This window comes from Lytechinus variegatus, chromosome 11 (assembly GCF_018143015.1).
Source record: "Lytechinus variegatus isolate NC3 chromosome 11, Lvar_3.0, whole genome shotgun sequence".
In the NCBI taxonomy this organism is placed as follows: domain Eukaryota; kingdom Metazoa; phylum Echinodermata; class Echinoidea; order Temnopleuroida; family Toxopneustidae; genus Lytechinus; species Lytechinus variegatus.
This window is the reverse complement of record NC_054750.1, coordinates 31,392,707-31,420,611: the sequence shown is the minus strand read 5'-3', so window position 1 is coordinate 31,420,611 and position 27,905 is coordinate 31,392,707. Positions and strand designations below refer to the sequence as shown.

At 36.1% G+C, this 27,905-nt stretch overlaps 1 protein-coding gene across 4 annotated transcripts in view; it reads left to right on the top strand.

The window, feature by feature from the left end:
* Positions 1–7,700: 7,700 nt before the first annotated feature.
* Positions 7,701–27,905, top strand: part of LOC121424255 (rho GTPase-activating protein 29-like) — an 82,172-nt gene continuing 61,967 nt past the window's right edge. For 2 of the 4 annotated variants that reach the window (XM_041619872.1, XM_041619873.1), the window contains exons 1-3: positions 7,701–8,927; positions 25,639–25,776; positions 26,048–26,300. In XM_041619872.1, coding sequence (XP_041475806.1) covers positions 8,820–8,927; positions 25,639–25,776; positions 26,048–26,300 — 499 coding nt within the window. In that variant the 5' untranslated portion in view covers positions 7,701–8,819. Of the gene's footprint in view, positions 8,928–18,495; positions 18,780–25,638; positions 25,777–26,047; positions 26,301–27,905 lie in introns of those variants that run through there. The other 2 variants (XM_041619875.1, XM_041619876.1) reach the window with 2 other exon arrangements.

Sequence of the window (27,905 nt, the reverse complement as noted above, 5' to 3'; positions counted from 1 at the left end):
ACAGCAATAGCAACGACAAACAGCAATGATAATCATGATAATTATTTCTTCTGACTATTGATGATTTACAAACTGAACAAAGTGGCAATATATTTTAATGACATGATGTCCATTTTTAGATATCAAAATTATCTTCAAATATTTTTTTATTCAATCTTTTGATACTTTTTCTTTGAAACCATTTCTTCGTATCTTCCTCTACCATATAGAATTCAGCATTCCAAATATTGTTTCAATGAATGGGAAGTGCAACAGACAAAATAGCCTTGAGTCGAAATCTATCATGCGACAATAACTGAAGCAATTTATTGAAATCAGATCGGGCAAAAAATGAAACTGTTTACAATTTCTGAACAGCTATTATCCTCGCTTCATTATGTATTTCAGTTTGTTTGCAATGCGGGAGGTGGGGGTTGTTGATCTGTTTTGCAGTCATGTCACATATCATGCATGACATCTCTCTAGAGATATTATCACACATGGATCTCATACATAGAATTGTGTAAGAAGGGGTTGGACTGTATTTATTTGATATTTGCCTTTGAATATAGTATTGATTCAATTTGTCAAATCTGACTGGGCTTATTTTAAGACTGGATTAAGATACATGGGATATCCAATGAGGATATTCTGCTCAGAAATATCAAATTTTCAACACTGAATTCATGTTGGGGATTGGGAATAAACTATTGCATTTATGCACAATCAGAAACAGCTCCAAAGGATATCATGATTGGGGAATAGGATGGGGCCTATCACAAATGAAAGTACAATATGTTTGGTGAAAATTGCTCCTGGCTTTATCTCATCTAATGTTGGGTTAGGTTTGCGGTTAGGGGTAGGGTTAGCTCATGTATTTTATGTGGGTATAGTGTTAAAATCAAGGGCTGAAGTGAAGTTAGTCATTTTGTGTGGAATCATGGATGTAGGTCCATGGTGGCTTGCAGGTAATATGAAAACCAATCTTGTCTTTATGGGGAGGGGGCACTTCAATTATTTTTTAATGGGGATGTGCCTCACAAAACTCTGAAATGGGGGTCTAAGGAACTGAGTAAAAGGGTAAAGTATGTTGTCTTTGGGAACTATACCTTGCAGTGTGAAAAATAGTGTCTATGGAACGGGATCGCGGCTACTAGTTATGTGTAGGGAGTTGCAAAACCGTACATGCATCTCTCATTTGCGGTGCTTTCACTTGACAAATTTGGCAGGGCTGGGGAACTGAGATGTCTCATAACAGGGGTCTTGCGAGCGGGGCTGGGTGACTTCTGAACTGGAATTTTGTCATTCGGAGTATCTAGAGAACTGAAAATTAGGTCTGAAAAAGGGGGTCATCAAAGCGGCATATCCCCGTACCACCAATATATGTGAATGCCCCCCCACCGGATCTTTATAATTAACAATGAAATATTTTTTCATGGTTTACTGTGTACGTATCTCACCATGGAGCTTCCTTTACACTGTATGATGGTGGTCCCCAATTCTGCGCACCTAACGATTTGAGTTATAACATAAATTTCGTTTTTATTTCACAAAATCTTTCTGTTGATAATGTTCCTGATATTATCATTAGTAAGTGGACGAAATATCTCATAAAATTTGAAAGAAATATAGGATTTCCGTGGAAAAAACCTCGGGCAGTCATTTTCAGATTGAAAAAAAAAAATGGTACCCCATATGTCCACGCACCCATTCACTTTGCACACGATTCAGATATTTTTCGAACATTTTGAGTTGGATTTTTTAATGAATATCTGTCTATATGTTGCATGTGTAAAGTTTGTTTTCGTTGCGTATCTTCTTTTACTAGAATCGCGCAGATACGCTTGTGTGCAGACAAGGGGGACTGCGCAGACTTGGGGGAACTTGCCATACTTGTAATAATTGTAACAAATGAAAGAGTATAAGCCTAAACCCTTACAAATTAACATTCAAGGGCAGTTGCCAATAGAAATGCAGACATGTGTAACACATGGATCAATATTAAATTGAAAAAAAAAATAACAATTGGTCTTGTAGGAGACTAGTGGAAACAGTAACATCTGTTTGCAATTATGGTTTACAAAGGTCATGTACAATATTACAGGTGGATCATCATTGTCATGCATTATGACAGAAACAAGTCAGTGTCATGTTACATCATTCAAAGTGTCAATATGAAATGCGTAGCTTATGTTTTTTTTCTCTTGCTTACCTTTTAAAACAATTATGCCATTTGTGGTGATATTTAGAAGTTGGCAGAATGTGTGAGATGACGTCAATCAGGTCATGATCATAGTGTAAGTACATACAGTGGTAGATCTCTCTCTATTTTTTTTTTTTTTTTGGGGGGGGGGGTGGGGCAGGGGGCAATTTGATGAAGATTATTGTGGGGCGAAAGTCGGTCATCTGCAATTCTTTTTCAAGTTTACAGACTATATATCTGAAATGTAGTAATGTACATAGTAGTTCTGTATCTGATACATGTACATGTACCTCTTTCATAAACCTATCCTTCAATTAGCCGCCTAAGAGTAATGCGGATAATTCAATAAAAATTGCGTTCATAAACTCCGAAAATAATCCGCACTTTTTTTACAAGCCCGTCCCGAAAAAGGAGGATAATCGTCATGGCAACCGCACACACCCCCTCCAATGCGGTTGCGTTGGAAAAGGGTGACCTTGTGACCGCTCCATGGCAATTATCCGCATTACTTTCGAAATGCGTTCATAAAGTCAAAATCTGGTCCCGATGCTGCTATTATGCGGATAATTGCAGCATCAAAATAATGCGGATAACTCTGGTCCTCCTCCGATTTTACGACCAAATTATGCTGCTATTAGCCGCATAATTGGGTTTATGAACGGGGTATAATTTACTCCCCCTTTCTTGCCTTTTATAGACATATGTATGATTCTATCAGCTGCATGTTAAAAACATCCTACATTTTTTGTCTTCATGTGGGCCTACCGCAGAAGATAGATTTGTTGTTCATGTAGGACAGTAGGAACTGTGGTCTTTTTTTTGTGGATTTGGGAGTACAACATTGTTCAAATTTTCACTTTGTATACTGCCATTATTGCACAATATTGCGCATATATCAAAACCAAAGTTTGATTATGTACATGTAGAGAATGTTAAAGAGAAAAGAAATGTATTTATGTCAGTGTGTATTATACAGACATTGGCAAAATTATTGACTATTAAAATATAGAAACATCACATTCACATTAACAGATATCTACAGTATATACATGTACACTGTGAATATGAACAGCAATGTATACTAGCATTACAAAGGTGTTTACTCTCTTCTCAAATACCAAATCATTTTGATTTTTAAATAAAGTCAATATTCTGTATAAATCATGAATGAATAGTGGAGAGAGGTCATACTGTGATCATACATATGTTTTACCATTGCATTTGCTTGAATGAATCTGTTGTATTCTATTTTGTGCAGACAATCATTATTATCACATTATGAGACAAATATGTGAATGGTTCGTGTCTGATAATAAGTCTCTATTTGCAAGGGTGGCAGGAGAAATGACAAAAATGTCACCCATTGTTCGTCAACCGGTTGAAGTACAAGGGCCCACTAATGCGTATTATTCCCGAGCCCACTTAGCAATACAAAGATCTGTCAATGTGTGCCGAATCGCAAACATGAGAAATATTATGTTTGATTAAGCTGGCTTATTTTTTTACAGGAGTGGTACAGATACTATTTTCCGCTTGCTTGCATCTGTTTAATATTCAGCCTTAGTTTACCGATTAGTTGGTTTGTGAATAGTACATGTACAGTGTACATGTAGTTATTAAAAATAGATGGGATATGATCTGCATATAGCCTTCAGGGAGTCCAGATTTTATCAGTTCATGAATATATCAGAAGTAATACATGAATAGCACCTGAGGATATTGGCGCAGTATGCCTTTGGAAGTGTTGATAAAGCCAAAAGCAAGGTGTAATACTTTTCGTATGCTCTATCCCTGTGCCATTCGATACCAGATTAAAAGGAATTAGTGGTCTAGACATCATTGGCAACGTAATATGATTAATTAATTTCTCAAGCATCTCTCGCACGGATAAGAACTTTGTTTGTGGTTTGGATTATTGGTTTTGATGATGTGTTTTGATTATTGGTTTTGATGATGTGTCTTCAACATTTTGCAACAGTTGGAAAGGAGAAAATATACCATGCTGTCTCATTCACAACAGTTGAAAGGAGAATATACATGTATACCATGCTGTCTCGATTGAGGGGCAAAATATTCTGTTCTTGGTACTTGAAAAATGTGTATTGGTACAGACTCTGATTTGTTGCATTCTGTTTTTACTTCCTGTAGTACTACATGTATCTTGTGAGTTGGTTTTATGTTGGAAACATCAACCCATTAACTACTGGAACCAGGTGGTGGCTGTACAAAGTCTATGGAAATTTGAGAATTCAGTAGTCAATGGGTTAATTGATCTTGGGTAAGGAGAAGCAACACCAATAAAATGCCTATCAGCGATGAAACATACTTATTGTGCTGCATGAACTACAATGTAAATAGTGCCTCAAAGGTTTCTATGTATGCAGAGAAATGGCACTACATGTACATGTGTAAAGTTGTACAAATTGCTACGGCTCGTCAACTTCATCTGACGTAGCTGCAAAAGTGATCATTCCTGTTTCTTGATTCAATTTTTTTCTGTTGCCGGCTCATTTGTTGAAAAAAAATCTAGTTTTCATTCTGTAAATCCCAGCCATGGCGTAATTTCCTTCAGCAAGAAATTTATCCACGTTGTGCTGCACTCGACGCAGGTGAGGTGAATGGGTACCCGGCAGGATTAATTCCTTGAATGCATGAGCGCTGAAAGCCAGATCGAGCTAAAGCTGGGGTAATAATGATAATAAATGATAATAACAACGCGCCTTGGAATAGAATATTTCTAGATAGATGGCGCTATATTATTAATCTGTGTGGTGGACTTCAGTGCAGAGTCTATTTTTGCTTCTGTCCTATGCAGTGATGATAAACACTGAAAGTTGTTTTGACTCCCGCTGGCAGTTCTAACCTAGTCTGGGATGGTGATAGATTGTTACCGTTGCTCTGTGACATCGTCATCCTTGCACATTGCAAACTGAAGAAACTTTGTACTTTGAATCATGGATCAATACCATTGCACATGATGAATCTAAAAGAAACTTTGCACTTTGAAACATTGGTAAATACGATCTTCGAGCATTACAACTCAATCTTTATTTTTTTTATAAATTGAAAGAATGGAAGAAAAAGCTAATCCCTTCATATTTGACAACCCTCTGTATCTGTTACGGAATGCATTCATTTTTCCAAGGTTATTTTGATACCCGCTGTGGGATACAAATTTACATTACATCTGCAGACTAGCATTTTATTTGAATAGCGATTGGTCTCTGGCGATGTTGAATTTCTGTATGTATTGCGGAGTTTCCCCTGTGTACCTGTAGAATATTAATTGTTAGAATTCATCTTCTCATACAGTTTGTGCTCATATCCCGGTAATAATTTGTCTGGATGGTCTGTACACTGGATGCTGTTGTGAAGTGAAATTATTGATTCCATGCTTGATTTCAGCTTGAACAGTTAAAATTCTCAGTCTAATGCCATTGATATATTTGATAGATATTGTTGACCCTCTCGATCTGAATCTCTGGATTTGTTGCAGTCCTTTTATTTTGAGTTTCCCCGAGAATTGATGGAATAAGAGTTTACCACACTATTAAACAGGTTGGTTTGTTCAATTTGTTTTTGATATGCGGAAACACTGTGGCATTGTTGGCATGAATAAGGATGAATCCTTGCAACTCATTATAATTACATGTACCAGGAAAAAGCAAAACAATCACAGTTTCTCAATCTTGCAAGTTTATTATGGAAGGACATCTTGATTATTCTTTTTTTGGGTAAAATCATCATTCTCTTTGGTGTCATCAATTATAATCCTGAACTCTGATGTTATATGTATGGCAGATTGGATGGGTTCGGCATTCACCTGTTAGGAGAATGATTGAAAGGAATATTTTGTCATGACCTCATTGCTCTTGGTTCAACATAAATCATATTGCAGATGATACATGAAGGCGTTCCATGAAAACCATTGTGATGCTTGAGTAATACCCCTTTCGTAAACCCAATTATGCGGCTAATAGCAGCATAATTTGGTCGTAAAAGGACCAGAGTTATCCGCATTATTTTGATGCTGCTATTGTCCGCGTAATAGCAGCATCGGGACCAGATTTTGACTTTATGAACGCATCTCGAAAGTAATGCGGACGATTGCCTTGGAGCGGTCACAAGGTCACCCTTTTCCAATGCAACCGCATCAGAGGGGATGTGTGCGGTTGCCATGACGATTATCCTCCTTTTTCAGGACGGGCGCTCATAAAAATAGTGCGGATTATTTTCGGAGTTTATGAATGCAATTTTTATTGAATTATTCGCATTACTCTTAGGCGGCTAATTGGAGGATAGGTTTATGAAATGGGTATAAATTTGCCATCGAGAATGGGTGATGGCCATTAAATAATGCCTCTGTTATTGCCACTAAACTCTGAAGCAATGTGCAAATTATGCCTAGTCATATTACTCAGAATTAGTTTTATATAACTATAAACATGTCAATTCTTTATAATCATGATTTATGATGTTAGCCTATACCCCTTGAGGTAATGGTGATGAAAACAAACTATGTCATCAATGTCCTGCCATAGTTGGTCAGGTTAGGTGCAGTTTCAGACCATTTGTGTCCGGGAACCACATCCACTGAATTTAGATATTGAACTTGATGTTTCCCCCCCAGTAAACCGGAATATAAAAAGTCTGGAATGGAGGCTTCGGTCCCAATAGCAGAGGAATTTCTGAACCAACTGTTGTCAAGTTTTAGTGGTTTATGATTCAACGGTCAAAGTTCAAGCCCCCATCATCATGGTTCCAGTTGATCCATGCATTTAGCTTTGTAGGTGTATGCTGTTCATATTTTTCATAGAAAGCCTATCAGGAATGGATTTGAAGGGTAGTTGGGATCAAACTTGGAAAACGAGAGGGTGTTTGCAGTTCTAGGACTCCACTAGGACAATTGGAAACCTTGGACATACATGTATATTCCTATGTATGGAAGCGAGAATGTAGAATTGCCTGATGTTTAGGAATATGTCCGTACGAATGTAGGATCTTGGAAATATTAAAAGGATATGAACATTATGCTATGAATTTGTCTCTGAATCATCTTTGAGTTTGCGTTTCAGGATCAAACTGATTGTATCTCTTGATGATTGTATCGCAGAACCTGAGTTTTGATTATTGAATAATTATATTGTTCATTTTTAGTCTGTGGATGCAGCTTGCCAAGTAATCCTATCACGCCTGCCAGCCAGTATTTTGGTGATCTTTTCAATGGCACAATTAGCAGTAGAATTGTGAGAAAGATCCCCATGAAACGGAATAGCTTTTCCTGTGAACCTTCAACATTTCGCCACATTGATCTTGTAGCTTCAGAAGTGCTGAGATGCATCCAGGGGAACTGTACAGCTTTATGTTTCTATTTTCAGTCTGAAGTTGTGCATTCAACCAAATTGAGGTTATTACTCTGTAAATTTACTTTAGAAGAGGTGTGGATTGCTCTGTTTTCTTTCTCCTGTGTGGAGGATTCAATCAATACTGTTGACTTAATAAGGACAGCTACTAATCATCATCAGGCCCTTCTCACATTATTATGATGACAGTAGCTGGGATCTGCAGCTTCTTGAAATAAAAGGATTTCACGCAACAACTCCCATCTTCAATGCTAGATGAGGGCTCAACAGTGAGAGCTGAGAGGAACAATTAAATCTATCTAGTCAGTTCTGGTCTAGTGTACTGTTTTCCCTCATGCATACCATTTTCAATAGAGATGTTCTGTAAGTGATTATCAGGAGAATAATGATCTACCACGTTGGATTTTTACATATTGATGTATTTGTTAATGTGTAGTTACGGTTGTCTGTAGCTGAAAGTTGGGGCTCAGGACAAGTTTGTGCCCTCTGTAGCTCTGGTGTTCAACAAGTGCCATTCTTTTCCATTGATGAATCTGCTTTAGTGCTACTGTCAACGTGGTATCAAATTTCATCATGCCATTTTGCTGTTACTTTATATAAATATAACAAGCCCTTGTTATGCCCTGGCATCTTTAGTGTGCATGGATCATATTTAGTTCATTCAACTTGGCTATCAAGGAAGCGCATCTATACTTTCTATCAATGCTTGATTATAGTTTACGTTGTATCTTCTCAATGTTCGGTGCTTTTATATGTTCAAGGAACTGATGGCAAGAGGCCAAAATCTTCGCGAAAAGTTGCAAGTTTTTTTTTCTTGAAGTTGGCCCTGTGCACGTAAAGCATCAAGATTTCAAGAATTCACTTTTTGTTTCTCATGCTGCGGATTGACTGATGCTGTTGTATATTGTGGCTCCAAATACATTCAAATGGATATGAACTAACATCTTTCATATTGGATATATTAAACAACATGGTTGTAATATACAGAGAATGCACATAACTTGCATATCCGGATGATAGGGCTTCAAAAGCTGTGTTATCTTTGCTATTTTGCCAAGTGAAAATGAAAATAGAAATATATGATATGTCACGTGTTTGCCACTCTTCAAGAGGAACAAGCTTTCATATTATAAGATTGTGTGTGCAGTCTTTCCCCTAGGATGTTCCATCGAGAATTCAACTTTCAAGTACATTTTCTTGACCTACAACAGACTTCAGTGATTGTCCAATAAAAATTATTTTCTCAAAAGCTTGAAAACTCGGTTAATATCAAGATGTCTGTGAAGATGGATCATTTGACGTTGAACGTGAAGGCACTGATAACGTCGCCTCAGTTTATGAGGAAGGCTTACAACACTCCAAAGATTGTCATCAACAATGAGGTAAGAATTAACTCATTCAATCTTGGAAGGGAAATTCTATTGTAAAAAAATGATTATTGTTAAAAGAGAAGAGAAAAATTGAGAAGACCCATCAAAGCGTACAACAGGAGAGAACAAAGTATGTCATGATTTTATTCATTGTATGTAGCTACTACCATCACTATAGATAGTCCTGCATTATAGCTGGTATACGAAATGGAACTATCTATTTTGCTTTTAGTCTTGTGGTATCAGTAGTGTCTGTCCAGAAGCGCTGTGGTGTAGTGGTTCTGACTCTCGCCCTGTAATCAAAGGGTCGTGTGTTTGAATCCCACAATGGCCTAGCGTCCTTTGGCAAGGCATTAATCCACACTTTGCCACTCTAACCCAGGTGCTGATTGGGTACTGGTGGGAAACATCCATCAAGTGGTTGGGTTTAGTGTGTGCCTATAACAAGCTGCTGAAAAAGCTATGAATTCAGTGACCGGGTAATAATTATTGTGAAGTGCTTTAAATAGTTGTAGACTGATAAAACACTATATAACAGCCAATTATTATTAGAGGAATATCAAAATTTGGCGTCTAACAAGATTGATCTGATAATTTTGTTGATTTTTGATCCGACTGTTGCTACATTAACAGTAAACTTCAAACTGACACAAAGAGTATATCCTGAAAGCATTCCTTGCTTTAGAAGGGATTTCTGTGTGCAAGACAGAATTATTTTTGTTGGTCTTTTGTCTTTTTTTAGACAACAGTGGTAATTTTTCTCACAAATTTGAGATTTTTTATCATATCTTTCACACGACATTGTTAATAATTACCTTTCCTTTGATCTTAACATGAACCCAAACTCTACAATTGGAAAATCTTCAGATATACAAATTTAAAAAAAAAAAAAAAAAAATTAAGTCTATGTTGTGGTAAATTTTTTCCAAAGTGTTGGTCAATATTCCAGTTTTCTAACTTTTGTGTGGATGACATACAGTGAATGTATTTTGTGATTATTATGTAAAAAATCATATTATTTTTTGGGAAAGAAATTTCCACAAGTATGGAATGGGCTGAAAATTTCAGGATGCAATCTTTGTAGCTTTCTGGTATACGATCCCTAACTTTGTAAGATAAGTGTTAATTTTTAAGAAAAAAATGAGAAAGGGTTCCAATTCTGCTAAATATGCTCAAATTCAAATATTTGCAAAGAATGAACAGATGATGTGGTACACACCTTAAAGGTCAAGTACACCTCAGAAAAATGTTGATTTGAATCAATAGAGAAAAATCAGACCAGCACAATGCTGAAAATTTCATCAAAATCGGATGTAAAATAAGAAAGATATGACACTTCAAAATTTCGCTTATTTTTAACATAATAGTTACATGTATATGAACGAGCCAGTTACATCCAAATTAGAGAGTTGATGATGTCACTCACTATTTCTTTTGTTTTTTGTTTGAATTATACAATATTTCAATTTTTACGAATTTGATGATTAGAACGTCCTTGCCTGAAGCACAAAATGCTAATGGAATTCCACATGTTCAGGGAGGAATGAAACTTAATTTCACATGAGAAAATCAAAATATTTCATATTTCATATAATAAAATACAAAAAAAATAGTGAGTGAGTGATGTCATCAGTTCCCTCATTTGCATAACGACCGAGATGTGCATATAACTGTTTTGTGAAATGAAGCGAAACTTTAAAATGTCATAACTTTCTTATTTTACAACCGATTTTGTTGAAATTTTTCTCTTTTTATTCAAATCTAGTTTTTGTTGGGGTGGACTTGTCCTTGAACAAACATTTTAGATATATACTTAATAATATCATGATTGATTAATAATATCATGTCATATAGAACAAATATCAAGTCAATCTTGACGTTCATGTGCCATAATAATCAATATAATGATTGTGGGCATCTTTAAATGGAAAGAGAAGACAAGACAAAATTGGAACCCTTCTACCAGGAAATTGTTCTAACAGACAAAGCCTTGGTGTGCAACTTCAGTACAAATACCATAGCAACGCTACCAAGCAGCCTCACGGTTTCCATGGAAATTCCATACCCAGTTTGAGGGGGAGGGGGCCCTATTTCTTTTCTTATGCCATTTGAGAGATCTTTGACCTTTGATTTTTGCAGAATTTCTTTTAACTTCAAACTATGGGTTATGAGGACATCCCCCATTGAGTCAGACTTTATTATCCTTACTCAGGCGGCTTTATTCTTGGGGTATTTTATTATTCTTAGAAGCCTTTGGTTAGGTGCCAAGAAGTTAGCATTTCTAATAGTTTGGAATGACACATATATTCTAGTCCCATGAAGTATTAAACACCTATTCATCTTCACTTTATTTGAAATTCAGCTTGTTCTTTATTTGATTGTTTAGTCGTCTTTTTTTTGTTTATTATTTGTTACATGAATTGATTTGAGTGTACAACTTTTATTACTACTATTCATTTTACAAGTGATTTTTAGGGAACACAGTAACACAGTAAACTTAAGAGGCCGTTCTCATTACGCTTTCTAAAACTAGTTTACTGGAAGCCGATTCAGAAAACCACTTTGGAAGATCGCTTTGCTAGCGTTCCCACTTGATCACACGAAAGTGGTTTTCAAAATCACTTCATGTAAAGCGCTCTTGTTGCTATGGAAACGCTCTCAGTAGGGTGACACGTTTCGCGCAATATTCGAATCCGCAGCATAGGCATTCTACACCTGTCGTGTGGAGTAGCGCGCTCAAAATGTGCGAAGATCGCTTCCCGAAGAACGGTTGTGTCCTCACTTACGCTAAAACCACTTTAACAAGGCAAAGCGATCTTGAAAACTACATCGCGAGGTGGTTTTCCAAACTGGTTTGGAAGATCGCTTCCAAGACCGCTTTGACCGTTCTCACTACGCGTTAAACTAGTTTCCACTAAACTAGTTTCCAGTAAACTAGTTTTAGGAACGTAGTGAGAACAGCCTCTAAGTTTTTCTTTACAGTTTCTTTTAATATGGGTTTAATAGGCATAGCCAAGTTGAACTATCTCATTCTGAATTCATATTGGCTGTGAAACGTGACTAGAAAACCCTGCATCTGAATTGTAAGATTGGCATTTGAATTATTTTAAGTTTGAAAATGAATAACTGGAAAGCGACTAGGCAAATTGCAGATCTACACATAGGCCTATAGGCCCTACGTATCTTTGATGTTTGAATAAAATAAATAAATCCGAATCCAGAGTTCTATTGGTTCACTATCCAAAGCCTATTTTAATTCATTTAAAATCGCTGTACATATCCATGTAGGCCCTACATATATTAAGGAGTAGTGTAATCTTTTCACATCTTAGAAAAAAAATCACCATCTTTAATAATTCACTGTGGTTGTTCTTCATGTATACACACATACAATGTACATGTAGGCCTACAGTAAGTTGGACAAACTATTTATTGAACTTTCAATACTTTTATCTGTTTTTAGTTATGTGGATTTTCTTTATTCCAGAATGACATAGACTGTGACCTCTTTCTGCTGTTAAAACAGAATACTGTTCTTGTACATGTATTATTTCCAGAAATGATGAAAATGTTTATGTTGCTATAAAGACAAAAATATTTTTTGTTTGTTTTGTTTTTTGCCAACTTATGAAAACAAATAACCACAACTTCAAATGAATATTGATGAATAAATGAACAGCAACTCAGTTTTGGTTGTATATACTGTAGTTTCTCTGATTAATACGAAAGGTCAACTTTATATTTTGCTTTTCAATGATTTAATAATTTCATCAATATTCTCATATGCTGTATTGAAGAGATGAAATCATTAAATTCACTGTTGAATGATTGTCAAAAATAAAAATATTAAACTTAAATGCACCTTGTTCTAAATCTCGTAGGTGCGCTGCATCCTACTGTATGTAGATCTCACTGGGATTAAAGTTCAAATATGTAGGCCAAAGGTCAAAGGGAGTTTCATGTAATGATTGGAATGACTGTTGTTAGCAAACTTCTTCCAGTGTTCAGTAATTTTGCACCCAGGAGTTCATTTGAACTATACATTACCTTTGATTGTAAATGTCTTGTGTGGAGGGAGACCAGGGGCTTAGTGTAGGGCGGGGGGAGTGATGGCGCTGGGGTATTTCAATGAGGGCCAAAAAAGTCTTATTTTGATACTCGGGAATGTATTCCACTTTTCCTCTTTTTTCCCTCACATCTTGAAAAATCATGGTGGTGGGGGGGGGCAGCTGCCTCCGATCCTGCCCTCTTCTCTGTGCTAATACGCCTGGAATTAGGGGCTTGGGATCGGGGGAGAACAGGTCGGTGAAAATGTTATGCTTGGCATGTACGTGAGTTGCTACCACCCCTCCCTCTCACTTTAATTTCTACTGATTGATTCTTGTTCCTCCCTGCATTTGGGATTAGATGCGTTTTATGGACTTTGCTATCTTGTTCAGCTGATGGAAAGTTCTGACCCAAAGGCTTCTCATGATAATGAATGTTGGTTGCGTATGTATTATTATTTAACACACAAGAGGTGGTGCTGCACCATCCCGAGTTTGCTCAATCTCGAGATTTTAGCCCGATCGGCCCTTTTCGCGATTAATCTCGAGATTCAAGAAACCCCGTCTCCACCATCGCAAGAAGAGCGATTCCTGCCCGAGCAAGGCATCGATGCATTATGGTCTGACGCCATGAATAAATAATCCCGAGTGCGTCTGCACCTGCGAATTAGCGCGATAATTTGTAAAATAGTGTGCTATTTTGCAAATAATCCCTAGTTGACTTGGGATTGCGATCTCGAGATTAATCCTACGAACTAGCACGATAATTGCGTCTCTTTAACAAATAATCTCGAGATTGTTCGGATCGGGATAATTTGCCAGATCAGAATAGTGCGCTAATTTGAAAACTCGGGATGGTGCAGACGGCCCTATATTGTATCAGGGGCCCCCATTTCCTAAAACTTGTTATAATAACAAATATGCAATAACCGTTAAAAGGTAATTAAACCTTTCAATCTGATTGGCTGGATAGTAATTTTAATACAAAAAATATCTATTTATTATATTACTAAAATTCTTTATGGAACGGGACTACTGTTTGGTCCATGCATATCCATGGAGATACATTTTTTTTAATGTGCGAAGTGTGAATGTGGGGGAATATCTTTGCTATGAAGGTCACGCGTGTTGTTGAGACAGACAGTGAGTGAATAGTCATCAAAGGCCGATATGATAGGAGCATCAAGAGATAGAATATTTGTGAGATGAAATATGGGTGACGTTAGGACAGGCAGCTGACAGCTCATTTCCTGATGGGAATTTCAAATCCCCAGAATACAGAGTTGGTTAATGAGGTCTGTTCCCATTTGCCCAAGTTAGAAACATAATACTGTCTTGTTTAAACAGGGAGCCTCTTCCCGATTCCCTGGTTCGTTATTGCGAAGGTTCGTATTTCCGAAGGTTCTTAATTCCAAAGGTTCGTTAGTCCGAAAACGAAATGAGGTTCGTTAGTCCGAAAATGAAGTGAGGTTCGTGATTCCAAAGGTTCGTTAATCTGAAAACGAAATGAGGTTCGTAATTTCGAAGGTTCGTTAGTCCGAAAACTAAATGATTAACAAACCTTATTTCGTTTTCGGACTAACGAACCTTATTTTGTTTTCGGATTAACGCCACAAATGTTCGGATTAACGAACCCTTTTACGTTTTCGGATTAACGAACATCGAGGTATAGGCAATTTACGTGTTTCGGAATTACGAACCTTCGGAATAAAGAACCTTTAGAATTACGAACCTTCGGAATTACGAAGTGTAACCCAGAAATCGATAGCAATGCAAGACCATCCCTCTTCTCTGTTTTCCCTTTATTTTCAAATTGTTGTTGGGGTGGACTTAAGTTGCCCTTCAAATGAAAGCCAGCAATTGAAATAAAAAGTGAATTTCATGAAATATTGGAAAAAGGGTAATTTACCCTAAATATCAATATATGTGAGCATAATTTCACAATCTATCTTTTCAAGTCTGGACGATTGTAATAACAGACAAGGTCCATACGAAAACAAATGTGTTTGTATTGCAAAAAGGCTGGTATGTTTTTGGCACTGTTTGTGAAGTGATGCAATACATGTAGTAAAGATTGTGATTAATAGAATAGGATATATTTTAATTAATGAGTCAGGAAGCGAACTACACAATTCTAAGAATTGAGTTTATTCTCAATCTCTTTATTGTTTGAAAGCTAATTAAAAGATTTCTCAGTACAAATATACACAGTTTGGCACTAATAATACCAGAGAAAGGTACTGTGTGGTTAATACTTGTCTGGTAGTACCCCGTCAGACAATGCAAACAAATACAGCTAAACCTATTTTAGAGTAAATTTAAATACAGCTACGCTTGAATTATGAGGGAACTCTGACTTCCACATGGAGATTTGACACCCAATGATCGCAAAAATACCTGTAAAATGTGTGACCCAGGGGCGGATCCAGGATTTTCCAAGGGGGGGGCACATTTTCCCCGAGGAAAATTTGAAAAGCAAAATATAAAAAATGGTTCCTCACTTGTGTATGGTGGATATATTTCCGTTGAAAATAGCACTGTAACTTTCTTGAAGGGGGCACACTTATGTAAGAATGCAATATTCACATTAAATTTTTTTTTACTATGGCTCTCAAGGGGGGGGGGGGGCACAAGCCAAATTTGCCCCCCCCCCTCCCCTTGATCCACCACTGGTGTAACCTTGCAGATGCCTCAAATCAAATTAACTTCTATATTTTTATAGAATTTCATTTTGCATTCGTGGAAAGTACCTTTTAATATCAAAGTAACTCTCACATGCATGACTTTGCATGTGCACCCACAGTCACACACTTCCGCTCCTCCTTTTTTCTCCCCCCCCCCCCCCCCCCCCCCCCGGTAAGTGCATAATAAGGGTCTAATTGACCCACTCTCCAACGCCATTTTCCTCTCACTTCAAGCCTCCCCAGTGCACATCATATTGCGCAGTTTGACCCAGGAATTATGAGGTAAACTTCAACATGGGTTTAATTAATTGCAAATAGATGTGTACGGTTACTGCAAGAAGCAAAAGTGTAACTCACGGCTCATTTTAAGAAACAGAAGTTTGAAATATAATTTTTGTCATCTGCACATGTATCATTCTATGTATCCAGTTTAATACTGTGTATAAGCATACAAATACTTGCCATCAAAGTTGTGTTAGATATCACGTCTGTGCCATTGCATAAAACTTTCCGCTTTGAAAAAAAAAGAATTACTATGATCATTTATGTATTTTTTTCTAATGATGATATGATTACTTGTATGACTTCAACATTTATAGCATTATTTACTGTTCACACGTATTTCTTTTATGTAAAATATCAAAGCACTTGTGCTACCTTCTGGTTCCTTCTTAACAACAACAGTCAACCATATATACGTATCTTTTTGTTCAATCGTCAATATTGGAAACTGTGACTAGGATCTTAAAAATTGTTAAAACATTTGTTTTAGGTTTATAAATGCATGTCACATTTTATGTATTCAGATTTATCGTTTGTATTCTCATTTTATCCTTTATAATGTTAGCAATTGCATCTGTATACTAGAATAGTTACGTTTGTGCTGTGATGTTAACACATTGTTATCGTTATTGATATTGTTGTTAAAGAGAAATGCCAGTAGTTGCAGTAAACACTGATTTCATGAGAAAGTCTGTAAAACCAGGCTTAATTGTCAGAATATCATCGAGGATCTAGATCTGGTACAGTTACATAAACTGAACTTTGTGAAATCTTGAAATCTACACTGAAAAACGTTCACACTGAAGATCACCAACACAGATAGGCACACGTGGGACGGTGTATTATTATTGCTGGAATAAAGACCCGACGGAAGTGACCGAATCCGCGCTTATTTTGCTTATTTCTCAGCAATTACACAATTTCTTCCAGAATCCTTTGGCACATATTTTTTATTCATACAAACAGACACTTGGGTGGTCATTATATTAGATTCTGTAAAAAGTCATTTTGAGATCGTTACCAAAACTGGAATTTATCTTTAAGTAAATAAATAAACTCAAACTCAAACTCAAATAGTTTAATTATGTTTTATTTGTTATTTTGGTTTATATATTGTCCATGTTGACCCAATAAAACATACAAATAAAAAAAAAATCAAATGAACACTTCTGTTATTAAAATGAAACAATAAAAAATAGAGAGAAAAAAAAGACGCAAAAGTGTTATACTGCTGGCACCATGCAGTATGACATGAACAAGGGAGCAGGCCGACACAATGACATCATATACCCCTTTCATAAACCCAGTTTATAATTTGGTCGTAAAATCGAAGCGGCACCAGAGTTATCCGCATTATTTTGTTGCTGCAATTATCCGCATAATAGTGGCATCGGGACCAGATTTTGACTTTATGTACGCACTTCCAAAGTAATGCGGATAATTGCCATGGTGCGGTCACAAGGTCACCCTTTTCCAACACAACCCCATTGGAGGGGGTGTGTGCAGTTGCCATGACAATTATCCAACTTTTTCAGGTCGGGCGCTCGTAAAAAATAGTGCGGATTATTTTCGGAGTTTGTGAATGCAATTTCTATTGAAGTATCCGCATTACTCTTAGGCGGATAATTGGAGGATGGGTTTGTGAAAGGGGTATAAGATGCATGATTCAAAATAATCCCATTACGTTTATATGACCATTTTCAAATACGATTCTGCAGAACTGTCTTTCCAAACGCCGCTTCTCTGTGGTTCATGTTTGTGATCTGAAAGATGTTTATTTTGACTTTTGACTAAAGGCAACTACAGTGTATGATTCCACAGAAGTGTCTTTCTAATCATGATTCAAGTCATGATACTAAGGTAAAAAATTGGTAGGCCTACATAAACCCTAACCCTGAATGCTTGGCGGTATGTGCAGTCGGGGGCAGAGGGGTAGTTTTTGGCCCCCAGAAATTGACTGTAACGACGGTTCGGATGAACGCCAACGATATGTAGGCCTATGCAGACTATGTACTTTAAAAACCAATACACTCTTTGTGAAAGAGTAGGGGGTTCACCCGGTGTATTTACCTGCTGCCCCCCCCCCCTCTGTCAAAAAAATTCTTCAGAAGATCAAGTCAATTTTCAGTTGCAACATTAATTAACACTTTGATTGTGGTATTGACAGGGAGACAAAACAAGACACCAAATGCATGTTTTCTGATCTTGGTAGAATTATGGATTAGAATTTTTTTTTAATTTTTAAATTTCTTTAACTTTATTTTTATGCACTTTTCCCAGAATGACACAAAGCCCTTACAACAAGAAAGAGAAATTGTTACAAATATAAGAATAAAACCCAGCAAGGTACCAGGTATTTTGTCTGATCGGACTGGTATGAAAGTACCTTTTGAGGTATTTTTATTTCCCTAGTGTATCTTACAGCTACATAATAGGCCAGCAGTAACCACATAATACCCCATATGCAGCCATGCTTGCACCCCTATTGTGCAACAAAAGTAAAGAGAGAGAGACTACCCAACCATGGACAGAGCGTTTTGATCAGAGTGTTTTGATCAAGTGCGGCGAGTTCACTCTATGTTGGTGACTTTTAGTTGTGTTTTTATTGACGTTATGTGCAGGACGTCTGTTAACTTGGCTCTCGTTGGCTCGCTAGATCTCGAGGAAGGAATGTAGGACTTTTTGTCACGTAGAGCGTATGAACCTAGGATTTTGTACAGGTTCTTTTGAGGGGGTTTGGGTTGAGGAAGTTTGTGATGTTCTTGGATTGGTTGCTGTAATATTCATTAATAGTGGATTTATTTGTGCTTGCTCTGAATTTCATGCGTTTGTGAATTCCTTTGGAAGAAAAGGTAAGTTATGTTCTTGATGCAAACAATTTTTTTGTTTGTTTGGAAGGGTGTGGAGAGCATTCAGGTTGAATTAAAGGAGGAAGTCAACCTTCATGTAGGCCTATTAATAGGTTTTATGCTCATAAAAATCAGGAAAATAGCAGAATCTGTCAATAAAACCCACAACTTTCAGGAAAATCTTGAGAACTATTTCAAAGCACTTACAGGGTTTATACATGTACTGTAGTAAATTAGAACAAATTTTCAAGGGCCCTTTCCAGATAATTATTTTATTACCCTGGACCCTTGTCATTGGATGCCCCCATGCCCTCACAGGCTCACACAATAATGATCATGAATATTCAGTTCTTGTAATATGTAGTATATCATAAACCATTTAACATCTCTTGTTGCTTTAAAAGGGACTGTTTTTTTTAATCACTGGCTGTAGCCCAGAAAGTCTTTTACAGCTCACAAGCATTTCAAGGAATACACATAAATTCCTGCCAGGTACCCATATACCTCACCTGGGTCGAGTGCAGCTGCAGCAGAATGTGGATTAATTTCTTTCTGAAAAAATGGGTCAGGATCTTTACTTAATATTTTTATTTACTATAATTTCAATTCATCTGCAATTTATATATTTTCATTTTGACTTCAATGGCGATTCAGCTTATAACATTCTGGATCTTGAATCTTGATTTTTCTTTTTTAGTCATATAAACCCATGTTTGATATGTAACTGAACAAAAATCCAACACTCAAATATGTTGTCACAAGAAAATACCCAATTTTGCTTTTTCATCATTTCTGTCCTTGTTATTTTTTTTATAGTAGTCATCACACCATATGCCTCAGTTAAAGCTGTGTACTGCATGATGCTAATTAAATGTGACAAACACAAAATGCAAATATATCTTATGAACAAAGAGGAAGTTTTTGTGTGATTTTTCTCATCAATTATTTGCCTGTAGGCTGACCACTATTAAAATTACTTATGTTTATTTTGATTTACTGTGCCAATAGAAAAAAGGGTGTATGCAATTTTGTTGATCAATGATGTACTCATAGTCACTCATAACTGCGTATATGTCGTATTTTCTCTGTTTAAGGAGCTGTGCAAATAAAAAAATGAATTGTTTTCTTTAATATGCACAAGAAATGAGTCAGACTAAACTTTGTTGATAAATGATCTTGTAATATTAAAAGTTCACTCCTGATGAATATGTATTGTGAGTTGTTGAAAATGTTAGGCATATTCCGTCAGATAAGTGCCTTTTCATCATCATACAAAATGTTGGGGGATGAGTTATTCTTGCCCAAAACTGTAGTTTATAAAATATTCACACAAGGGTTTTGTCCTAGATTTTTAAATATTTTATTATGTACATGTTTGTCTAGTGTCATGATATCATGAAATTGAGCACTTGTCGTGCCTGCTACATTTATTTAACTACATCCTGAAATTCATATCTCATCTTCCATAAAAGCCTGTACAATATCGAAGCATCCTGCAAAGTTTACCCTGAAGGAGTGAGTGCAATATAGGAAATGATTCTAATGTCACATCTTCCTGTGTTACTGATAGTGATCTTTAGGATTGGTCAAATCGGGTCACAGTCTGTCAATATGACCCCCCCACCGGGGCCCCTGCCACCCGCCTCTCCGGTATACCCATCCCCCCCCCATTTTTTTGCCGATTGATACTGTATGAGGAAGTGCTACTGCTTGAAGACTGAAAACAAATTGTTTCTCAATATCCAGAATTTCATATACTTACATACACTGCTTGGTTGGCTTTGCATAATACCAGATTGGAATTACACATAGCTTTGTGGTGAATTACATGTAAGGTCTATTTATTTGCACACTTAACATTGGCTATTAGTGAATGAAATGTTCCTGCCATACCTTGATCTTGTGGTTATGTGGTACAGTTGTCAAGTATAGGCAATATTTCTGTTTCTTCAAATGTATTTTATATAGTTTTTTTCCCAAATATTTTGTTTCGTAATTTGTTTCTTGTAATCATATCTACATTTTAATACATGTAATTAAAATGTTAATAATCCAGTTTTGGTTTTGAATGTTTGTGCAGATCAAGCCATTGTGCATTTTATGAGCCTCCCATACCAAGAGATGTTTGTTTCTACATTTGTATGAAATGTTTTTATCTTGTCTTGAAGTGGAAATGAATGATTTACATGTAGAAATGGAATTGAAATACGAAAGTCATCAGGGATATTTAAAAGACAAATGCATACAAGGCCCATGCTATGAGCCTTGTGTTTTGTTTCTAAGATTGGAATGATTTGATTTGACAGTTAATTCATTTCCTACCGACCTCCCTAGCCCTATGTTTCATTTCTGAAATGAATGATTTAATATGACAGGTTTTTCATTTCCTCTTTCTACATGTGTATATTGGTCTACGACATATACAGCATATGGTCACAGTTTCTATTTGTCAGACAAATATATAATTATAAATGTTTAGTATTATTATGATGGCATATATAATCACTAGTTCACTTTCAGAGCACAGTGTCAAGTTGCAAGTTTTGTAAAGAATTTGTCAACTTTAGTCTTTACCCAATTGTGATGTGTGTCATACTGTCATTGAGGATAAATAAATTTTATTGTTTTTGTTCGTACAATTTTAAAGTAGGCCAATACATTTTGCAGGAAACTTATGAATTTGTAATTATGTTACTGTATATTAGTTGAACATACATTTCAATATGAAATATTAATTCACTTTTTTTCATATTACATTTATAGCAAGTGATTTCAAATATTATGCTTCATTAGAGTAGCATTTTCTCTGATTTCAAATCACTTTAATAAAACACCAGAGATATAAATAATGTAGATGGGGAATAGTTATTCTCATGTTGATTATAATTTCGGTCCAATTCATTGGCTAAAGATGGAGGGCTTGTTCCACACCCCAAAAATATAGAAAAAGAAGAAAGAACATAAATTAAAGGATAAAATATAATTATATTTGGTGTAAAAAAAAATCAAAAACTTGATATTTTTTTTTTGCATTTTTCACACCACACAGCAAAAACTGTAGTGTTAACCGGTGTACATAGTCCTAGGACCACACCAGTTAATACGCCGTTGTTAAATTGGTGGTGTTAGTTTTACACCTATAGGTGTTATTACAACACCTATGGTTGTTACATTTACACTCTTTGGTGTTATGTAATAATCTCTAGGGTGTTATTTTAACCTCTCAGGGTGTGGTCCTCTATTAACACCAATTGGTGTCAGTTTTAACACATCAGTTTTTACAGTGTACTGCTATGAATCCAGTGAGTTTTATAGAGTGAAGGGCAGGGAAAAAATACATAGGTGCTGGGGGCAATTTAGCCCCTGAATGTTCAAAAGCACCCTGGAAACTAAAAAACAAGCCCTGGAAATCCCCATTCATGTGTCAAGCTTATCCAATGTTATAGAAAGTATTTAGGGGGCAAGTTGTGAAAAATTGCCCCCCCCCCAAAAAAAAAGAAAGAAAGATTATTTTGCCTGAGGACCTTTTTTTAACTGATTTGTGATTGGATTATGACATGTTAAACCAAACACCAATTTATAAAAGCACCAATACTGAGCATCTACAGTACATGTATGTATGTATTCCAAATGGTTAATTCTATGTACAGCCTTTACAGTATGTATTTTTTGATGATTTCAATTTCATGTAATGTTCATTCTATTATTCAATTTCTTTTAAAAATATGATTATTTCATTACTTTTCTTTATATATTTAATTTCAGGGGATGGTTGTTCTTGTAAACAAATTATCTTCTGAGTAATTATGTAGATATTTTACTTTTTGAGAGTTTTAATATCAGTTTTATCAGAATGATAATTGTTTGAAGGTCAAGTTGTCATCTTTTGATATAAATTAAAATCATGTATTACATGAAATCATGATAATGTTGAAAATGTAATCTTAATTGTAAGTGGAAGGATGATATTGTTTTGTGACTGATATTAAATCTACTGTTTATCTTCACACCTAACCAGTCCTTATCTTATTTCCTGTGGTATAGGATTGTGGTTAATTAATCAGGGCAGATGAGGTCAATGAGCGTAGTTTGGGAAGTAATAATGGAAATTGATATTTTTGTCAACAGATTGCGGAGTTGGAAGTTGAGAAATCACTTGTCAAATCTATGTTTGTTTAATATTGAATTGGGATCAGTGTTTCTTTCCTGCGGACTTTGTTCCGTCTTTACAATACAAAAGGAAACTGAGTGAAATTATTCCTCTTTGGCCATCTTTGTTTAACTCTTCATTTAAATAACAATAGGAGTAAATATGGTTGATCAAAAACATTTTATAGATCATTATCAATAGGCCTATTATCAATAAGCTGGTGTATGATTATTTCACTAATTACCCTATACATGTAGGTAAAGTTTATGATGTTTTAAAAACAGTTCAGGAGGCCGTTTCATAAAGCTGTTCACGAGTTAAGGTCGACTTTAAGGATGACTGGTGATCCTTTCTTGTGCACATAACCATCGCCAATGAATATACCATTTACAACAAGAAAGAATCACCAGTCGCTCTTAACTTACGAACAGCTTTATTAAATACCCCCAGGTTTCTATTTTTTTTAAATTTATAAATTCATAATTATACATGTATTGAAACTTTATTTATGGTGCATACATTCTACATACATACATGTAATGTCAAGATGAAGTCTCTTCATATAATAAATAGTTCAGACAATTGCATCTGGAAATGAATCAATAGTTCACTTTCTCTCTGGCCAGTCGGCTCGTACATGTAGTCATAGGGAGCATGATCCTGCTTTTCCTTAAATTTAAGATCTGTCATACGTTTAGAGCATTTTGTTCTGTCGGTGCAAGAATGCCCTTCTCACCACTCTTTCGCGCATTGCATGCACGCTAAAATGCCATTTTACAAAGTTTTGCATAAAGTGCATTGCGTATTTAAAGGGCATTTCTGCACCGATGTGGCGAGAGAAAATGTTTTGCTAAGGTCATTCTTGCACCGACACTACAATTTCCTTTTGTTACTTGATATTTGTGATGTAACAACAAAACTTACAAAAGGTTCATTTATGTTTGATGTCATACAAGAAGAACGTCTGATGTCATCATAGTCTTATGTATGTTGTCAGTATTTATGTACAGTTCAAGTAGTATGAAACAAGCCCAACCTATTTAGGTAAGATTCCCTCCCATTGACTCATTTACTGAACAAACTTCTTAATCTCCAATGGTTTCCTTATTTACCACCAATCACTGAAGATCATCAAGCACGTTTCCATATAACGGTTTGTTGACAGAATATAGTCGCGTTCACATGGGAGTCTGTGAAGTTTAGCATTTCCCTCATCTAGTACTAAGAAAGGTTTTGAATTGATTTTAAGATTGATAAATGCCCAATGATTGTACCAATCAATGTTCCAATCAATTTCAGCAGTGGGAGGTCATTGATTGAATAAATCTTCATTTGGGTGACAAATGTAATGCCCTTTTGTAAAAAAAGTGATGAAATTTTTAAAGAATGACATTTGGATTGGAGCTTGTCATTATGTATAGAATATTCTGACAACTCATCACTGAAGATACTACTACGCAATAGTTGAATTTGATTGGATCTAATGAAACTTGTTGATACATGTAGGTATAGATTAAGGTCTGTGTATGTTTAATGCATAATTTTCATTGCTTCATAGGAACTTAATACCAAGTATTGTTAGAAGATTAAATAAATGATAGTGTAATCAATAATTTAATTCTGAAAGAATAATCACATACAATTTTGATAATTGCTGTTGAAACTAAGGCATTAGTAGCAGTGATGCCTCATTTGGCTGAAGTCAACATATTTTGGGGCTATTTTGGCATTTTCATTTTTAAGTTGATGAATTCTGCCAATACACACTTTTTGTACATGTACATGAAAGGAAATTTTGTCATCATGCAGTACACCTCCTTTTAAACTAATGGTGTTCCGTGTGAACGTAGCTAGTGTTGAGTCAGTGGATGAAGATCTCCTGTTAGATTTCCATTTGTCCTGTATGTGAACTTGTATTTTGAAGAGGATCGTACCTACGGTGCCAAACTGCCTATGAGTTTGCTCAGAGTTGAACGCAAATAACATTTTATTTTATAGCTGAGTGATTTCTGTCCTGATTGGAGTGTTTGCTGTGTTTCACATGAAGCCAAAACTGGCTCCTCAACTTAAGATTTATCGCCCATGTCCAGCAAATTAGACTGCTCAAGAACAAATGTTTGCTCTTGGGTCACTGGCAGTAATACTTCTCTCCGAGATTTGTTGGGAGACAGTCAGAGGCGGTAGGTCCATGTGTACATCAAGGTTTTGTGTTCTGTGGTTAAAAGACATCCTGGATCCTTGAAGATTTCCTATATGGCAGGAATTCCCCAAATCACTGGAACTACCTGAAGAAGGCAGTTTAGATCGGTTTTGATTCATAATAAGATCATTTGTGAGTTGCAGTCGTGTAATTTGGTGTCGTGATGAATATTGTAATGATCCTCTGAATGGATGAAACTTTGCTGCAGCAGTTGTGTTACGTACATTTTGCCCTTCACGGGAAAAATTGTGGTGTTATGATGTTATCCATTGTAAAAAAGTCATACCAGTCATACTCTGGTGTTTAATTTACAGTGTTAGTTTTACGCTAATTGGCAGTTATTACAACACCTTTGGTGTTGTGTTCAATCTCGAAGGTATAATTTTTTACATTTCAAGGTTTGGTCCTCTCGAGGTGTCATTTTTGTCAGGGAATTCTACAGATTGTTCAAGGCACTCTACTGTGTAGGAACCTACTGATCCAATCTTGTTCTTGCACTGTGTTACTTTCAGGAATTGGACCTGTCAGGAAGCAGGAATTCCTTACACGGATCGGACTACGGTTCTTCTCCTGGTTCCCATCTTGGACTTCCATCGTCACCCAGGGGATACCCAGACGGCGACCTAACTCTTAGGCCGCGGAGCATGAAAGTAAGTCTATCTCCATCAGCTTGAATTTGTTCAAATTCAAGATTCTTGCCCGATTAGCTCTCTTTGAGATTAAAAAGCATCATTTCCATATTTTGCAAAAACAAAACATCCGCATCCGATTTGAACCTTGAGACGAAATCTGCAGAATGTTCTGCCAGTGGCATCATATTTATGGATATGTCCTTTAATAATGGCCTTATGTTAATTTAATTCAATCCTTGTTACACTGAGTGAAAATGAAATATGTCCTCTTTTGTTCTTCTTGTTGCAGACAAAGCGCGGTGGGAACTTGGGTGAACCTCCTGCCAGACCTGCTAGCGTGGCTGTTATGTCCAGCGGTGGACCGCTGACCGCTGGATATCGCCTATCTAAAAGCAACTCATCGACCAGTATAAACTCTGTCTCTGATTGTATGGAGACACAGATTGTTAATCAGGAGGAGATCCTCCAACTCACCAGGGATGTCCGCAACTTCTCGGAGGCACTCAACCAACTCAAGAGTGTCTTCAACCACGATGGTGGAGGTAAGTAGTACGGTAGTACATGTAGCAGTAGAAGTAACCTAGGGACTGTTTCATGAAAGTTGACTCCAACTGTCAGAGGCAAGTGCCTCACAGCCAATCAAACCAAGAATTTCACTGAAACAGCACTGACAATTTAGTCTTTTATTATTGGTTCTTTAATTTAGCTGCTACATCTTTTTCAAGAAATTGCCCTAGTTGGTTTGTATTAGAAAGCAGAATTTGGGAAAACCGAATTAAAAGATGTACCTTGGTTTTCATAAGTTCTGCTTTCTATAAATATCCATTTTTAATAACCTCAAGATAGAGTAGTTGTTCATGCTAATTCATGCTGTGTTGTTTAACCCCTGGAAGGAATTATGCTTTAGAAAGAGTTGCCAAAATGTGAGTCAGCGGTCACATTAAAGTTATAAGTGTGAATAACTCTATCAATATCAAATCAGTCATCATCACTCTGTACTGAGCAACAATGATATCAGGCAGCATGAACTAATCATGAAAGAAAAGAGTACCTGAAAGTCTTGATTCCAGCTGTTTCTTTGAATAGGTCTTTATTGTAATTCACTGTTTAAATACAAAGCGAGCAAATAATCTTCTTCTACATTGTAGTTGTACATGCATTCCTATTTCTAAATGTACATATATTAAACAGAATGGCCCGTATTCTGAAGTCGGGTTTAACTTAAACTCAGGTTTAAAGTTGTGGTTTAAGTATGGATAGCCAATTGTTACATAAATCACTAAGAGTAGAGATATCATATTTAAGCTCATTTGGCTCTCAAATCATTCATGATTGTCTAAGAAGTATAAACACATTATTGTCTTCACCATTGAAGAATCAGAAAAAAGAGCACAGTAAATATAAGAACCATACAACTTAACAAAATTTTGACACTTTTGGCTTCCCATAATTTTAGCACGGAGTTAGACCATGGTCTAAATTAAACCTGACTTCAGAATACAGGCCAATGAGTACTCCACATGGGTGATCAGAGTTCACATTTCCTCAATATTGTGGTGGTAGAAGAAAATAAAGAAAGGAAGAAAAACAACATTTTTTTTCTTCCTTGCCTCCTTGTCTTCTTCCTTTTACAAATAGCACAAACTGCTATTTTCCCTTTTTCATAAAATTAAGGAAATACTTTGACATGTCAGAGTAGCAACTAGTATGAAGTAAAATATGTATCTGCACACAACATATAAACTTACTATACTTCCATGTTCATAACGGTATTAACGTACATGAGAGTTGGTCATATATTTTTTTCACTATATTATTTATCGAACATCTTGAGAATAATCAGTATAAGAAATAAGTTACATGGAAAGGGAAAAGTTGTAGAAGTGATACAACTCTGTTCTTGTTTTCTGCTATATTTTGCTTCCACTTAAAAAGAAATGTTCCTTAATGATGCTGGTATCCATTTGCAGTTTATTCATCATTTTAAATGATCAAAGATCTGAAAGGGCCGCCAGCATAATAACCAAAACATCAAGCAAAATATGTGGCTGAAAGTAAATGGATTTTGTGATTAAAAGGATTAATCTCTCCATAATATATACTGATTACCAGCTTGAAATCTATGAATAAAATTCAAATCCATGCCC